Source organism: Lissotriton vulgaris, chromosome 8, assembly GCF_964263255.1.
Source record: "Lissotriton vulgaris chromosome 8, aLisVul1.2, whole genome shotgun sequence".
Lineage (NCBI taxonomy): Eukaryota > Metazoa > Chordata > Amphibia > Caudata > Salamandridae > Lissotriton > Lissotriton vulgaris.
In genome coordinates, this window is record NC_141696.1 from 994886103 (window position 1) to 994904625 (window position 18523).

Consider the following 18523-nt stretch of genomic DNA (forward strand, 5'->3'; position numbering starts at 1 on the left):
ACTCATTCCATAACCCATGATCCCTACCCACCAGCAACACCTCCGACTTGCTGGCATTCAGCTGAAGGCAGTTAACTGCATCCATCCGGCAACTACAGCAAGATCGCCTTGAAACTTAGAGCCGTCGTGCTTAGAGTTGCTCAAGATGGCTACCACCAGCTGAGTATCGTCGGCATAGGAGACCACAGTCAATGCTCTGCTCTTGGCAATTACAGCCAAAGGTTGTACATACAAATTGAAGAGTAGAGGGTTCAGAGAAGAACCCTGTGGCACCCCGTGCTTGATGGGGAAGGCGGAAGAGGAGGAAGGGGGAGCAATCACCTGATAAGTCCTATCAGAGAGAAATGACGCTAGCCACTTCAAAGCAAGGCCACCGATGCCCGCCTCTTCCAGACGGCGCAACAGGATTGCATGGGACACAGTGTGGAATGCAGCACTGAGATCCAGAAGGATCATTGCCGATGTCTGTCCTGCGTCCATCGCTGTCCATAGATGCTCGGTCACCACCAAGAGTGCAGACTCAGTACTGTGGCTGGGGCGTAAGCCACTTTGCGAGGGATCTAGAGTATTATTGGAGGTCAAGTGGTATGAGGGAATGGAGTTAATATATGCCTCCGTGATCTTGGCAGGCCATGAAATCAATGAAATTGGCCTGAAGTTCTCGTTTTTTTTTTTAAGTCCAATGAGGGTTTTTTAAGCAATGGTATCACCCTAGCTTGTTTCCATGCTGTGGGCACGACAGCTAAGCTGAGCGATTTGTTGATCACTTGACCTAGGAGAGGAGAAATAGTTGGTAACATTTTCCTGAAATTATCAGGTTTCAGTGGGTTGGCCGGTGAGCCTGACCTAATTTTAGCACAGAGGGCAAGTAAACGGTCCTGCTGAATCTGAGGGAAAACCTCTGAGGTGGCAATCGTGCCATTATTGGATATCTCAGGGCAGCCACTTTGGGCCGCTGGAAAACATTTATAGATGTCTTCTACCTTTTTAAAAAAGAATGAGGCTAGCTCCTCGCATTGCCTGTTCGAGGTAATCAGTGAGCCGGCGCCCCCCTTCTGATTTTTAAGACCTGAGACAATTGAGAAGATACTCTTAGCGGGATTGGTGCTGTTACTAATTTCTTTAGCGTAAAATGCAGCGTGCTCAGTATGGATAGCCTCATGATAGATCTTTATAGCATCCCGATAGCGATCTTTAGATAACGGGTCAAAGTCCCTTCTCCAAAACCTTTCACGTTTTTTTACAGGTTTTCCGCAGCACAGCTAATTTGTCATTGTAGCACGGGCTAGCGGTTCAGGGACCATTTAGCTGGGATCAGCTTATCCAGCGGCTGATTGATCCAATCCGAAAAGGCCGAATTAGCCTTGTCAGCATCCATTGGTAACACCGGAACAGTAGCAGAAAGATGGACTTGGAGTTGATCCCAGTTTAATTTATGCCACAGACTTTTAAGGGAGAGAGGGTTGTCTAATTTGCGCACAGGTACAGTGCCCTGAATAGCCAAAGGGACTAAAAAGTGGTCAGACCAAACCATAGGGACCCGGCGGTTGCACCGTGAGGGATGAAATATTAGTAAAAACAGGGTCCAGCAGATGACCAGCCGGGGAGGCATCTGTTTTTGAAGCTCCCCACGTTTACCTGATTTTGCAAATATGGGGCAGCTTCAAATCAATGGGTGTTGCGTAGGAACCCCACACCTCCTTGACACAGAATATTTCAAAGCAGTGACTTGCGCTGCTATGTTTTACTCCATATCTATGAGGCCATGCAGGGTGACTTTGCACCTCCTCAAAGGTATGGTTGAGAGGCTTGCGCCACTGGAAGATCAAAAAAATTGATACTCTGGCAATGCAAGCCTCTCATAAATAAGCCCCAAAATATTCTGGGGCTTACTTATGAAGGCTTGCCACACATTTACGCCACAATTGCGTCACTTTTTGTGACGCTATGGCGGCATAAATGATGCACCAAATGAGGATTGCAATCGCACTCTCAGTGTTTGTTGAATTATTAAACGTGAAAATTTCTAGGGTCCTAATGATAAGGGTGCCAGTGGGTATCACCTCCTGATCCTGATGTGTCTTGTATCAATGTGAGAAAGACGTTCTCCGGCGTGGAAAATTGCACCTCTCCGGCACTCCACTAATGTAGTAGTAATAATAAATCCTTGAATCAGAATTTTGTCCAATTCATTGTTTATTCTTGTTTATATTTTCATTGGCTTTGTCTTCATATTTTATGAACTGTTTTAACTTCACATTACTCTGTGCGAACATCTGCACTTAGTTTTTACCACAAACCCCAATGCATTTCGGGCCATGCTCTTCCTTGGGGTATATCTAGAATGAAAAGAGAATACCACTCTTTGTGACAATCCAAGACGAGGATATTGTCCACTGCATATATAAACATTGGTAACAGTGGAAAAAACTGTGATTCAGCATACAGCCTTAATGATGAATGAATGGTAATGGCCTCCCAGTGAAGTGTATACAGAAAAACAATATCACGAGACCCGCACCGTTCCGCCAAGAAATGTCTTGTTTAAGTGGCCAAAGTAAAGTGAGATATCCGAGGTCACAAAGATTCTAATTGCACAGGATTGTTTACTCCTTGCACCATGCTCTGGCCACCAGGAATGTCAAGTTAGGGCCTCTGGTCCTCTGAATTTTCGGATGTTGCTCCTGAAGATGTAAAAACGTTTAATCAGCTGCTTAGATCTTTTGGGATCTGCTCTCCAGCCCCCGGTTCTTGATACATGCACCAGGGTCTGAAGTACACCACACTCCCTCTCTGTCATCCCCAGACCCCAGGCTTCATAGCCCCTTGCAGGGCATGTGTGTTCCCCGCCGTAACCTGGGGTACCAATACCAGTGAGTCCTCTAGGAAGAACTTGGCCTCTGTGGTGCAAAGAGGCACTCTTTTTTGAGAATTTACAAAGCCAGTGCCCTCTGGCTCTGAAGTCAGAGTGCATAAAGGACAAATGCAGAGTCCTTCCTCTCCACAACTAGCAGATACTTGTTGGCAGCAATGCACAGGCTGGCCAGCCACCAGCACAGCAATTTGGGAGTTTTCAGGATGGCAGAATCAAACAGGCGCCTTGACGACCTCTTTGAGCCTGACTCTACCTACCCAAAAAAGGTTTTCATCCTACAAGACTTCAAATTGAATCAGTGGTGTGTTATGTTATGTTATGTTAGGAGGTTCTTTTAAAGCGCACTGACACCGTTAGTTTCCTGGCGCTGATTGGGATTCAGTGAGATAGCAGATAGAAATTAACCAGATTGGGGGAAAAGCCAAGTTTTGAGAGATTTGCGGAAAAGGATGAGTGAGTTAGCAGATTTGAGAGAGAGGGGAAAAGAGTTCCAAAGTGTAGGAGCAAGATGTGAGAAACTCCGACCTCCAACCCTCGCGAGTTTGAAGGAGGGGGTGGCAAGGAGATGAAGATGGGAGGATCTAAGATTGCGAGGGGGGCAGTACGGAGTGATGAGGGATTTCAGGAACCTAGGAGAGGGGCCAGTCAAGGATTTGAATACTATGCAGCAAATCTTAAAGGCTGCCCTGAGATTGACTGGGAGCCAATGCAGTTTGGCAAGGAGAGGCTTGGCCGACTGCCATTTTGGAGTCCTGAAGACCAGTCGCGCCGCATGGTTCTGAGCGATCTGCAGCCTGTATAGCAAGGTTTTGGGCAGACCATGATATAAGGAATTTGAGAAGTCCAAGCGGGAGAGGACCAAGGCCGAGATGACTTGAAGCAAAACTTCGGGGGACAAGAGATAAGCGACCTTCCTGATCCTGCGGAGCTGGTGCATACAGGAGGAGACCACCGCCCCCACCTGGGCTTTGAGTGAGAGTTCAGAGTCGATGATAACTCCCAGACTCTTTACGGATGTCACAGGGGCGGGGGGAGGGCCAAGCCCTGTGGGCCAGAAGTGTGGACTCCAATGGATGGAGCTCTTGCCTGGAAGAAGGAGCTCCGTCTTTCCAGGGTTCAATTTGAGCTGGTTTTGGCTCATCCAGAGGAGAATGTGAGACATGACAGCGTGAAAGTTAGAGACAGCGGAGGGGGTAGAGAGAGGAAAGATGAGTTGTAGGTCGTCAGCGTAGTTGAAGACAGTGACGTCCCACTGCCTCAGAGAAAGAAGGAGGGGGCGAAGATAGAGATTGAAAAGAAGGGGGACAAAGAAGAACCTTGGGGGACACCACAGGTTGAAGGTACTTTGGGTCCGCGGAAGGTGCCCAGACTGACCGACTGAGACCTGCCGGACAGAAAGGAGTGGACCCAGGTCAACGCCGGGCCCTGGAGGCCGGCTTGTTCGACACAGCGGATGAGAATGTTGTGATCCACCGTGTCGAACGCAGCCGACAGATCTAGCAATACCAGGGCCTGGGGGGTGCCCTTGTCAGCATTGCTTCTCAGAGTGTCGAGCACGGCCAAGATGACTGCCTCCGTGGAGTGGCCGGGTCTGAAGCCGGCCTGATTGGCCTCCAGGAAGTTCGAGCTTTCGACGAACTGTGAGAGGCTGGCAGTGACATGGGCTTCCAGGATTTTGGAAAAGTAGGGGAGAAGGGAAATGGGTCGGTAGTTAGTGTGGGTGATATCAGAGTTCTACCTGCCCGCCCATTCCCTCTGCGAAAAAACAACACGCCCAGGCTTGTTGGAGAATGGCAGCTAATCGCCCTTTGTAGATTTATCTCTGTCCCCCGAATCTTTCAAGGGAAACTGAATCCTCCCAAATGGGTCTGTTACAGCTTTCCAGTAGAGTAATTAACAGGTAGATCAAAACTCAGATCTAATTAAGGCTGGATCAGGGATATAGTTCAAATACATAAGCAGAGGCACTGAGGACAGCTTTGTCATTGAATATTTCTTTGGAACCCATAGAAACATAGAAAAAGACACATCAAAGTTTTTTTCTATGTTGAGCCTGTACAAACTTACATGTAAAGGATTTTTTCACCTAAGTGTAAATACAGTAAAACTATATCGACTTACAGTTCAGCCAAAAAGAAAGGGAACATTATCTTTTTTGATTTCGAGCTATACAGCCTAAGTGGGCCAAAATCTATTTAAACGGCGTTGTATCTGCCACAGGGCTTCCAGTGCACAGGTACAAGGCTGAGGCAGGCAACCGTCTACCTCCCTCACATGTGTACACACCTGGATGTAAGTCTACACATATAACCAACACAGAGCTTCTTACCCCAGCTTTGCAGCCTCAGACCTGATTTCAGTTGTTGTTTACTGGCGTTTATAGCTCAAAACACATTTTAACAGACTTTTTAGTGAACAGTACTCCATTAGCGAGAGCTCACTCATAGAAGACATCCAAAAACCAGGAGGTCTAAAATAAAAAATAAAAAGTATTTTTTTCTTATGGGTCCAAACAAATGACCTCACATTGTGGATTTCAGGCGGAGGCAGATTTAAGGCTATCTGTATTGCTAACAAGGCTCTCCTCATCACCTCCACTGTGACATTTAACAGATGCCAATGCTATGTATGTATACCATGTTCTGAGCAATAACTGGTGCTCCCATAAACTGGTGTAGATTACAATGTGTTTTGTAGAATCCATGTCCACAAAAATATTTACATGTTTCATTGCAGCTGCAAAAAATAAACAAGGTTCAATATTTTTGGTCTACACTCATATTTGACGTGTTTATGTTTTGTTATTTCCACACTGCCTCATATTTTTATGTACCTAGTGTTGAAAAGAATGGCAAATGCAAATCTGTATGATGGTGAATTCAGATTTTAAAAAGTCCCATGTATATTTGAAGGAGAAAACTGATAGGGTTCTGTTCTTTTTGCTTTTCTTCCATTTATGCATTAGATTCAGATGTACCAGCTGTCAAGGCTTCTCCATGACTATCACCGAGACCTTTATGATCATCTGGAGGAGAATGAGATCAGCCCAAGTCTTTACGCTGCCCCTTGGTTTTTGACACTCTTTGCTTCTCAGTTTCCTCTGGGTTTTGTTGCCAGAGTGTTTGGTAAGTTATACCGTTCCCTCAATATACATATTTAGTAAAGGGTAGTATGAAAAGGTATGCTATGTTGTTATTACCATTTCTAAAGTGCTCAGTTGACTATTAGTATTTACTAGAAATGCTTTTGAGGGTGTCTCAGCAAATTATTCAGCCGGGTGCTTCTCAGATTGAAGTCGGAGGCTTTCTGTGCCCATATCTTCTGTCCATCTCCAGTTGGATGGCGGTGTTATGTTATGTTCAGACAGCTTAGGTCATGTTGGTGTACATATTGTTCCTGAAATAAATCAGTTAACACGTTAGTTCTAATTCCATAGCTCAAAGTTGATTTCTTAAGCATCATAATCCAAAGATTCCAATGTGTTAATGTTATTTGTGAGTGGGGTTTAAAATGTAGCATCTTTAACACACTTTAAGGGTCTACTTTCAGAGAGTGGAAATCTTATTTAATCTTTGTCAAACCATGTTGAGCCATTTTCAATGCCTTGCTCAAGTTTGTTTTTCCTATTTGATAACCAGGGTCACAATAAACCACTTAAAAAGGTCTGGGATATATGCTTATTCCACTTCTTGAACGATTGAAAGGTTTAGAGAAGGTTTTATTACTCAGGCATTTTAGGGTTAGCAAGGTATTATTTAGTTCTATTGATTGTCCAATGGTCCTGAATAGCATTCACTTGAAAATTAAGTTACAAATGCAAATTTCCTGCAAGACTGGCTGATTTAAATACATAAACAAATTCCAGTCCAAGGAAGCTAGCTGGGGCTAATTTTACTTGTTTATCTTAAACATTTATTTAAGTGTCAAACTACAACATGAAATGTTTACATACTATGGCAAAAAAACTGAGAAGTATTTCATAACAGAGATATGGTTTACGATTAAGGCTTTAAATGCTAGTGGTCATTCAATCTGAGTCAGAATCTCCACATTCCATTTAACTTCGGTATGATATATACATATATATATATATCAATTCAGTTGCAGAATACCCATTTGTACAAAGCCACAGGAAGACTGTTAGTTCTCACTTCTATTTTAATGGCAGCTTGCACACGCGGGACTTCACAGCAGTCCCTTTCAAATGTCTTCTTTCTCGTACGCCTGACGCGTATTTAGGAAAAGAGTTTCCTTTCTTCAGAAGCACAGTTTGTGGGCATTGACAACAGCGTTTTCTTGGCACTCGCAATATTTAATGAACACCTGTCCATGTGGGCGTGGCTACAAAGGCCTTCTGGGTGTTGTAGTGCCGTTGGTTTTTTTCTTTCCCAAGTGGATGCGGTCATCATGTCTTTTTAAAACAGTCTTTATCCCAAGTGGGTAGAAATGGGATTCGCTGCAGCCCCACGTTCCGCTTTACTGCTGTCATTAGGTGAAGGCGAGCATCCCCCTGTGTGGGGTGCCAGCCCGCTTCCTTCTCTGTGTTCAGATCCCTTGCTGAGATGTGAGGAGATCCGCTTTCGGCAGTGGGCTTCTGTACACGACCGAGGCCAGCCGTAAAACATCAATTCAGTTGCAGAATACCCATTTGTACAAAGCCACAGGAAGACTGCTAGTTCTCACTTCTATTTTAATGGCAGCATGCACACGTGGGACTTCACAGCAGTCCCTTTCAAATGTCTTCTTTCTCGTACTCCTGACGCGTTTCAGGAATAGAGTTTCCTTTCTTCAGAGGCACGTTTGTGGGCATTGACGACAGCGTTTTCGTGGCACTCGCGATATTTAATGAACGCCTGTCCATGTGGGCGTGCCTACAAAGGCCTGCTGGGTGTAGTATTCTGCAACTGATTTGAGATATATATATATGTACGAGGCATATGGGCTGCAGATGGTACATTATGAATAGATCGCCATCTGGTGTTGGGCTCGGATGATTGCACTTTGTTTTTCTCTTGGAGAGTCTTTTGTATCTTGGTGACTCCTCCCTTGGTTGGTAGTGCGCATGGGCATCGGCTCCATCCTTAGATTGTTTTTTTCCGCCATCGGGTTCGGATGAGGATCGAGACGCTCCAGATCAACTTCAGAAGAAAGTGATTTATCGGCGCGTATTCCCTTTCCAATTCGACGGTATTGTTATCGAACGCGTTCATTTCCATTCCGACGCGTTGCAAATTCAAAATCGAAGAGAAAAACTTGGATCTACGTCGAAGAACAGGAGGCCTTTCTCGACGCAGTCAAGCCCGGAGTCCATGGAAAGGACTCCATTCAAAAAATGTCCAACGTGTGGTGCTAAGTTCCCACACAAGGACCTACACGAGGTGTGCAACCTCTGTCTATCGCCTGAACACGAATCCAGGGACTGCGAAGCCTGCGCAGCATTCTCCTCCAAGCTAACGATTAGAAATCGTCGAGCTCGAAGACACGAGGTTTCCAGAATGCAGGCGGATGCGATCCCGGAGCTGTTCGGAGACGAGCAAATCAAGGAAGAAGAGGACCAGTCGGGGTCGGAAGGGGACCAGTCGGAGGTCGAAGAACTCATCGAGCAACAAACCGTGAGTGACGACGTCCCCTTACCGAAAAACCGACCCCGTGCGGTAACGACCCCGCCCTCGGGCCCGGTCAAACCGCAGAAAAAAGTTTCCGACGCCCCGCCCTCGGGCCCGGCAACGAAACCGAAACTGAAACCGAAACACTCGGACTCCCACCATGTCGGATCCGAGAAAAGGGCGACATCGACTTCGGCACCGAGGCTACAAACAAGGGAAAGCTCGGTATCGAAACATTCCATGTCGAAACATAAATATGATTTATCGCCCAAAAGACACTCGATACCCAGAAAGTCGGAATCGAGCAGACATTCGGTGTCGAAAACAGCAAGATCTGACGATCGAAAACAAAAGCACCTCTCGGAACCAGGATCTTCGGTACCGATTCAGGAGCAACAGACAGATCCCAAACAAAAGATCTTGTTTATTGATCCACAAACTGGGAAAGTGGTCACGAAGAAGAGAAAGAGTGAACAGTCAGAAGATAAAACTCTTCCTTCAAAAAAGAGAACAATGGGGACAAATATAACTCCTCCTGCTTCTCCTCGACCTAGAGTCACACCCTCTTCTCCTATTCCTCACAATAGGCCAAATATTCCTACACCTTCCACACCAAGACCAGCTACACCTCATTCAGATGTAGACAGTGATCTAGGGGAGGGAGAACCTCAAGGGGATGACGAAACTATCCCAGATGAGGAGGACCCATGGGAAAATTATGATGTAGAGTCAGATGAGGACAATGACCCAGAACTATATCCCTCAAAGCCTTCACCACCTGATGATAACACAGGTTTTGTGCAGCTCATTAATAGGGCAGCAAAATATCACAAACTAGATATGCATACAGAACCTCAAATAGAGGATTTCTTGCTAGAGACTCTACCTAATGCACAGAGAACATCAGGTACTCTTCCTATGTTAAAGGGTCTTCTCAGTCACACAGAGGAAATATTCGAAAACCCAGTGAGAGCCAGGGTGTTAAACCCAAGAATTGATAAAAAATACAAAGCGGCTCCAAAGGACCCAATATTTATTAAAGGGCATGTACCTCTAGACTCGCTGGTGGTCTCAAACGCTCGTAAAAGAGCAAATTCATTATCTACAGGAGAGGCTCCTCCACCAGATAAAGAGTCAAAGTTAATAGATGCATCAGGCAAAAGAGTAGCATTACACGCAGCGAATAGCTGGCGTATAGCCAATACACAAGCACTACTCGCACGTTACGACAGGGCACATTATGATGAGTTAGAAAAACTTCTCACACATCTCCCAAAAGAACATCAGAAAAAGGCAGATCAATTAATACAGGAAGGTAAAATAATAACCAATACTTCCATTAAATGTGCACTAGACGTAGCAGACACTGCAGCAAGATCTATTAACACCAGTGTCATGCTAAGAAGGCATGCATGGCTTAGAATCTCAGGATTCAAACAAGAAGTACAAACAGCCCTACTGAACAAACCATTTGATCAGAAGACACTGTTTGGCTCAAGCACAGACGAGACCTTAGAAAAAATGAAGAAAGATACAGAAACGGCTAAGTCAATGGGAGCATTGCAACAGCCAACACACAGAGGTTCCTTTCGTAGATCCACCTATAGAGGGGGCTCAAAGAATACAGGAACGAATCAGCAATCCACCTCTTTCACACCAACATCACCCAGAGGTAATTCAAGAGGCAGTTACAGAGGTAACAACAATAAGGTTAGAGGCCGCGGAAATAATAACAACCGAAACGCCTCAACACCAAAACAGTGACTTCATAGAACTCCCCCCAGACCACATAACACCGGTCGGGGGACGTCTATCACAGTTCCTACCTGTCTGGGAAAACATCACATCAGACAAGTGGGTGAGACAAATTATCCAACATGGTTATTGCCTAGAACTCACAGCTACCCCACCAAACATCCCCCCCAAACAGCGTCCAATGAGTCAAGATCATCTGACATTGTTAAGAGAAGAAGTTCTAGCACTTCTACAAAAGCATGCAATAGAGAAGGTCCCAAAGGATCAACAAGGAACAGGAGTATACTCCCTATACTTCCTGATCCCCAAAAAGGACGGGTCCCTAAGACCAATATTAGACCTCAGACCTCTCAATGCTTACATAAATTCGGAGCATTTCCACATGGTCACGCTCCAACAAGTACTCCCTTTACTGAAGAAAGGGGACTTTCTTTCTACACTGGATCTAAAAGACGCTTACTTTCACATCCCAATTCACAAAGCCCACAGGAAATATCTAAGGTTTGTGTTAGAAGGACAACACTATCAGTTCAAAGTCCTTCCGTTCGGTGTCACAACAGCACCAAGAGTTTTCACAAAATGCCTAGCTGTGGTGGCAGCACACCTAAGAAGACAACAAATACATGTCTTTCCATACTTGGACGACTGGCTAATAAAGGCCAAGTCAAAAGAAGAATGTCTTCACAACACACAGAAGACAATTCAATTGCTGCACCACCTAGGGTTTACGGTGAACTACAAAAAATCACACCTGCAACCAAACCAGATTCAGCAATATCTGGGGGCTACAGTAGACACAGAAAAGGCAATAGCATACCCCAACCCAATCAGAGTACAGACAATGGTCGGGTTAATACAAAGATTTCAACCCCAACACTCACTACCAGCACGAGTGTTTATGCAACTATTAGGCATGATGTCCTCCTGTATACTGCTAATACCACATGCCAGACTACAAATGCGCCCAATACAAGAGTGTCTAGCGACACAGTGGAATCAGGCTCAAGGTCAGATTACAGATATGGTGTTGGTAGACGACCGGACGTATCGCTCTCTGAAGTGGTGGAACACAGAAAACATTCCCAAGGGACGGTCGTTCCTAGAGCCAATTCCACAAGTGATAATAACAGCGGACGCATCGCTCTCCGGATGGGGAGCGCACATGGACAGATACACAGTGCAGGGGAAGTGGAGTGTGCAGCAAAAGAAACTGCACATCAACTACCTAGAACTATTAGCAATATTCCTAGCACTAAAAGCCTTCCAAATGCAAATAACACGCAAAGCAGTCCTGATCAGAACAGACAACATGACTGCAATGTATTATATTCAAAAACAGGGGGGGACACACTCTCTCCAACTGTCCAGACTAGCACAGGACATATGGAGATGGGCCATTCCTCAAAAGATCTACCTGTTAGCGGAACACTTACCAGGAGTTCAAAATCAGATAGCAGACATCCTAAGCAGACAGTCAGAACAAGTACACGAATGGGAGCTGCACGACCAAATACTGCAGCCATTCTTCCAAAAATGGGGGCAACCAGAGATAGATGTTTGCCAATCATCAGAACGCAAAATGCAAAAACTTTGCATCCAGGTACCCACACCACCGGTCCCAGGGCAATGCACTGTGGATAAATTGGTCCAACAAATTTGCTTACGCATTCCCTCCTCTACCACTAATTCCGTTACTGGTTCGGAAACTGCAGCAACACTCAATGACAATGATACTAGTGGCACCCACGTGGGCAAGACAGCCGTGGTTCACCACGCTGCTACAACTCTCACAAGTACCACATCAAAAGCTAAGATTATTACCCATGCATCTTACACAGAACCATGGAGAAATAATGCACCCAGATCCCAAACAACTGAACCTAGCGATCTGGCTCCTGAAGTCATAGAGTTTGGATATTTAGATTTACCACCAGAATGCATGGAAATCATTAAACAAGCAAGACGTCCTACCACCAGAGCATGCTATGCAGCAAAATGGAAGAGGTTTGCTATACACTGTAACAGTAAGCACATCAACCCTCTGGACGCATCCACTAAACAAATCATCTGCTACTTACTACACTTACAGCAATGTAACCTAGCATATACCTCTATCAGAGTTCATCTCGCAGCCATAGCGGCGTACCTACAAAACAGGCAACATCTTTCACTGTTTAAAGTACCAGCAATTAAAGCTTTCATGGAAGGACTCAAAAGGGTCATTCCACCAAGAAGACCACCTTCCCCAGTCTGGAATCTCAACATAGTGCTTACCAGACTAATGGGGCCACCCTTTGAACCTATGCATAGGTGTGAAATACAATTCCTCACATGGAAGGTGGCCTTCCTCATAGCTATCACGTCACTTAGAAGAGTAAGTGAACTGCAGGCTTTTACGATTCAAGAACCATTTATGCAGCTACACCAAAATAAAGTGGTTCTTAGAACAAACCCAAAATTCTTACCGAAGGTTATTTCAGCATTCCACATCAATCAGTCAGTGGAATTACCGGTTTTCTTTCCAAAACCACAAACAGTAGCAGAAAGGGCCCTACATACATTGGATGTTAGAAGGGCCATATTGTACTATATAGAAAGAACACAAACTTTCAGAAAGACAAAACAGCTATTTGTTGCGTTTTCTCCTACACACAAAGGCAATCCCATCTCCAAAGCAGGCATTGCCAGATGGATTGTAAAATGCATTTAAATATGCTATTTAAAGGCAAAGAGAACATTAACTGTTCCTCCTAGAGCTCACTCTACACGTAAACTAGGAGCATCTATGGCATTTTTGGGAAACATTCCACTAGATGACATATGCAAAGCAGCTACCTGGGTTACACCGCACACCTTCACAAAACACTATTGTGTAGATGTGCACACAACACAACAAGCTAGAGTGGGACAAGCAGTATTAAAAACATTGTTTCAGACAGTTGCAACAGACACGGGCGACCACCGCTAGGGAGAGAACTGCTGTATAGTCTATTCATAATGTACCATCTGCAGCCCATATGCCTCGAACGGAATATGCTACTTACCAGTATGCATCTGTTCTTGGCATAGAGGGCTGCAGAGTGGTACATGCCCTCCCAGCCTCCCCGGAAACCTGTGTCTGTTCCAACATTATCTTATTTAGATACACTAACATGGGCACTCTTATCTGTATTCTACTATACTACTCCATCTAACCCTACTATGGCAAAACAATCTAAGGATGGAGCCGATGCCCATGCGCACTACCAACCAAGGGAGGAGTCACCAAGATACAAAAGACTCTCCAAGAGAAAAACAAAGTGCAATCATCCGAGCCCAACACCAGATGGCGATCTATTCATAATGTACCACTCTGCAGCCCTCTATGCCAAGAACAGATGCATACTGGTAAGTAGCATATTCCTTATATATATATATATATATATATATATATATATATATTTTTTTTTTTCTCAATATAAAGAAATGAAGTCGCTGCACACTTCTTGGATTTCACGCAGTTGTTTTATTCTAAACGTGCCACAACACTCCTACGCGTTTTGAACCATAGTTCCTGTCCACAGTAGTAATTGTCAATAGTCCCATTTCAGTTTCTATATTTATACAGATTCACACCCGGGGCATGCTAGAACTTGTAGTTATCGCAAGTTTTATAGCTCGAACTAAATTTCACGTTGGGGGCTGTGCGTGTCAGCGGGGTGTTTATTTTGTTACAACACTGAAAGCGTTCCTTTAGTTATAGGACACTGCCGCTTTTAATTCGAGCTATAAAACTTGCGATAACTACAAGTTCCAGCATGCCCCGGGTGTGCATCTGTATAAATATAGAAACTGAAATGGGACTATTCACAATTACTACCGTGAACAGGAACTACGGTTCGAAACGCGTAGGAGTGTTGTGGCACGTTTTGAATAAAACAACTGCGTGAAGGCCAAGAAGTGTGCAGCGACTTCATTTCTTTGTATTGAATTAATATTGAGACACTGTCCTGGTCTCAACGCTGGCACCCACTGGACTGTGCTCCCGCTGCGACAGGACAAATTGTTCACACACATATATATATATATATATATATATATATATATATATATATATATATATATATATATATATATATATATATATATATATATATATATTCACTGAAATAACCATAGGTTTCACACCAGTTATAGTTAGCAGGAAGTTTTACTCGCATAAAACCATTGAAATTCCCACGTTATAGTTAGTTGGACTCACTATAACTTGCGCGTGCAATGCACTGCTGATGACGTCACATATTACATCACTCATAACATGGCCAGTGACATCAAGGCCAGGTGGTAACAATAACACTGTCGATAACTCTGATGATTCATGTTCCTACTGGTGAGCGATCAGATTTTTTGCCCAGTGGCAGTAAAAAGTAGTGTAGAGGGTTAATATACCTGCTGTAAAGAACGCTTACCATGCAGATCACAGAAGAGTGTATGAGTGAACTATGAGTAGCACTATAAAAAATGTAATGTTAGAGAGAGGCTATGGAAAGATGAGATGCATGGTTGGAGACTGGTAGTGAGAGAATTAATGGCGAAGGAGGTCAAAGGGCGGGGGTGGGGGGGGCGGGCGCCAAAAAAGACAGTTGCATCAGGCGCCACCAGCGCTAAAGACATTCCTGGGGGAATTTGAAAGTGCTGCAGATTTTAGAAGTGTTATACAATTATTATTATTGTATTTTATTTATACTTGTATGATGCGGCGTTTGTAATAGTGATGTATCTTTTGTTTGTTTTTGGGAAATTTTAAAAAAGTGATAACCATAAAGGAACTAAACTGACAAGGGGAAAGCGAAAATACACAGTCAAGTGGGTTGGTTGAAGGGCTGGAGGCACTGATCCCCTCAATTGGGAACTGGGGGGCTGAGCAGCGGTGGCCTCTTCTACATAAATTATTTACTAATATATTAACTTTACAAGTATTATACCTTAGGCACTCATCTTAATCTCTGGTGTATGGTGTATTTGACAATTCTCACTCAAAAGTTAGCTGTTACTATGCTTCTGTTTTCGGTTGCCGTACGCCTAGCACATCTGCCAAGTACGACACTGTGTTGCACATCTTGGCTTAACATTAGTACACAAGGAATACAACAGAAAGCAAACACCCCAATCTGGTTGGAGGCCAGTGATTAGTAAAAATGTATTTTGAGATTGGTCACATTTGTGGCCCATAATGGGTATCCTTCACGGTCAACCGGTTGCCTATGTGAGAAAAAAAGAAATAAGATGAATAAACAAAATAAACTAGATGGACTAAATTATCCAGAAAGTTGTGATCTAAAAGATGTTACAATGTCAGAAGTCGTGAGATATTGCATACCTAGTTATCAAACAACATGTTTTGTTAAGTAATGCGCATCAATTAAAACTACTAAATCATATGTCTTTGTCTATTTTTTTAGATATCATTTTTCTTCAAGGTACCGAAGTGATATTTAAAGTTGCACTTAGTCTACTTAGTAACCATGAGGCACTTATAATGGAATGTGAGAGCTTTGAGAACATTGTGGATTTTCTTAAGGTCACCATACCAGATATGAGCAAGTCAAAGATGGAAACCATTATTAGCCAGGTAAATTGTACTTGGTGGATTTTGTGTTTATATTAATGGCAGGGTCTAAGATGTATTCTTCTGTCTATCTTGACTCTTTACTTCATTTGTATCTAAGGCATCAACAGCACTTTTGTTTACATTCAGAACTGAGAAGCTACTAAGTATTTTGGGGTAGTATACAAGATTCAAGAACTGTGTTAGCAGATTTTCTCTGTTTTCCTGCTTTGCATTTATTGGGCAAGGCATACATGTTGATTTGTAGTGTCAATTTAAAATATATTTCACCTTCTCTTCCCTCCATATTCTTTTCTGTGTCTGTCTTTCCTGACATGTTTTCTTTCATTATTCCTCAAAGGTATCTTCATACCTCATTAACTGTCAGAAGATAATAACCATAAAAGCTGCTCTTCCCACTTCTAATTTTTTTTAACTTGTTTATATTGATTTAACAGAACAGTGAGCCAGACATTGTAAAGCGATATAAGGACATATAAACACATGGCTTAGTATGACATGTTTACAACCAGTGTAGATAGTATACATTAACAATGTCGGACATCCAGAAGTGGCCTCGCATGGCATCATACAGTGGTCCTGGATCGACAGTTATAACATCCTAACAAAAACTGTTACCCAACCTCCCCACATGCTCGGCCCTCGATACCCAACAGTAGTATTTGCACATCATCCATGTCCATAGGTGTGAGTAACTCAGTTCCAAAGTCTGTCGTAGTGGAACACCACAGTCCTGCTAATTTATTCGGCATAGTACACAGATAATGTGAGGAGCCCAAGCGTCCAGTAACCTCAAATTACGCCCCTATGTGACAGACGCAACACCCCTTAGTAGGACAAAATATCTATCGTAGCGTATTCCTCTAGCATTGCATACCAGCTCAGCGAAATTGGTGTTTTTCTTAGGCCCCTATATTCCTCCCTTTTCAGTTCAGTCCCCTCTGCCTTTCCCCATCTCAACTTTTCTGTGTGCCATTCCTGTAAGGATGGGGCTCTAGTGGCCTTCTATCGTGTGGTTATGGCTCTCTTGGCTAGAAGGAAAGCAAGGTTATCAAATCGTGAGGCAGGGCTACCCTTCTTTTCACGGTGCCCCAGACCCAGTATGCAGTATTCCAAGGTGTCATTCTGGCACACCGGGCCACCGCTGTCATTATTTTGCATACCGTCGCCCAGTAATGTCCCAATCTAGGGCAAGCCCATACCATGTGTACCAACCCCGCATTGGGTGCGTGGCAGCGCGGGTAGTCATCATTCGCCCCTGGAAACATAACGCTCAGTCTGTGTGGGGTTAAGTACGCCCTGTGTAACAACATCAATAGAGTACATTTAAATTTGGGATTAAGAGAGACCTTCTTGGGGAACCCCGATATAGTGTCCCATTCCTTGACTGTAAATGCACAGCCCACGTCCCCTTCCCACTTGTCGCGTAGCGCCTGTAATGAGATTGCTCTCTCAGCTTGAATCCCGTGAGTTAGCCATTTTGTCAGTCGAGCCGCATTACCCATTAGTTATTGTATGGTAAGCAGTGTGTTTGTGGGTGGTTCAGTATCCTCGTCGACCATGTGATGTGTATATATATCTGAAAATATGTGCGTGTAATAGGAACTACGTATCGGGGGCACCATATACGCGTACAAACGTTTCATGTGACATTGGTATACCCTCTGTAAAAAGTTCTCCTAGTGTGGTGACGCCCGCCTTGGTCCTCGCCTGTAGGGCACGATTAGAGGTTATTCCCGAACATGTGGGGATACCCAGCTGCTCTTCCCACTTCTAAGTCCAAATTATTTCCAAGATTGACTACTCACTTTCTCAACTAACAAGCTTTTTCTCTTGCTCTCTCTATATGTAAAAACTGATAATTTATCTCTGTTTTTTTATATTTCCCCACTTTTTCTGCACTGCACACTAATCTAAGGTGTTTGTCCCTTGAATCCTACTAGGATTATGCATATTCAAATTATGTGAATGAGATACTCAGGATGACCATTTATATAACACAGCCTAAGGATATATCCCTCTCTTGGAGCTGGGATGAACTAAAGTATGAATTTACAGAGAAATGACCCCTGTTCTTCCAAAGGGTTAAACTCTGATTGGCTAAGAGTTGAATGACAAGACAACCTAGTCTGTGTTCTTAGATATCTGAAATTCTTGGGTTACCCTATCTCCATGGCACTCCTAATTCTTTGTACTCCATCGTTATTCTCTGAGTTTAAGTTGTCCAAACCTTTAAAGAAATGACCACTTGCAGGAATGCCAATTGTTGGGTATGTGAGAATGTGTTGAATTGAAAAAAAACAAATGTAAATGTCAAGGACCCCCTGTAAAAACCAATTTCACAATTCCTAGGGCAGGGCAATAATGCAAAAGAAAATATATTCCTAGGCAAAGAACAATTTTGCTAGTAACGACTTATTCATACAGCAAAATTATAACAATTTATAAAAAAAATCCCAGTGTGAACTACATATATATATATCAGTTTTTATTTCCAAATAAACAATCTTTGACAATATAAAACACATTTTATAAAAAGGACTTCAAATGATTGACACCCTTATTTTAAAAAAATTAATTGCTACATCAAAAGTTAGTATATTTCACAAAATAGCTCAATACAATTATACTTTGATATTGTGTTTTTAATTTGTTTTATTGCTACACCAACAGTTATTC

The 18523-nt window shown here is 43.5% G+C and overlaps 1 protein-coding gene across 3 annotated transcripts in view; it reads left to right on the forward strand.

Moving 5' to 3' along the window:
* TBC1D4 (TBC1 domain family member 4) overlaps positions 1–18523 on the forward strand; it is a 664791-nt gene that overhangs the window by 633109 nt on the left and 13159 nt on the right. For all 3 annotated transcript variants that reach the window (XM_086934887.1, XM_086934888.1, XM_086934889.1), the window contains 2 exons: positions 5841–6000; positions 15678–15847. In XM_086934887.1, coding sequence (XP_086791013.1) covers positions 5841–6000; positions 15678–15847 — 330 coding nt within the window. The remainder of the gene's footprint in view (positions 1–5840; positions 6001–15677; positions 15848–18523) is intronic.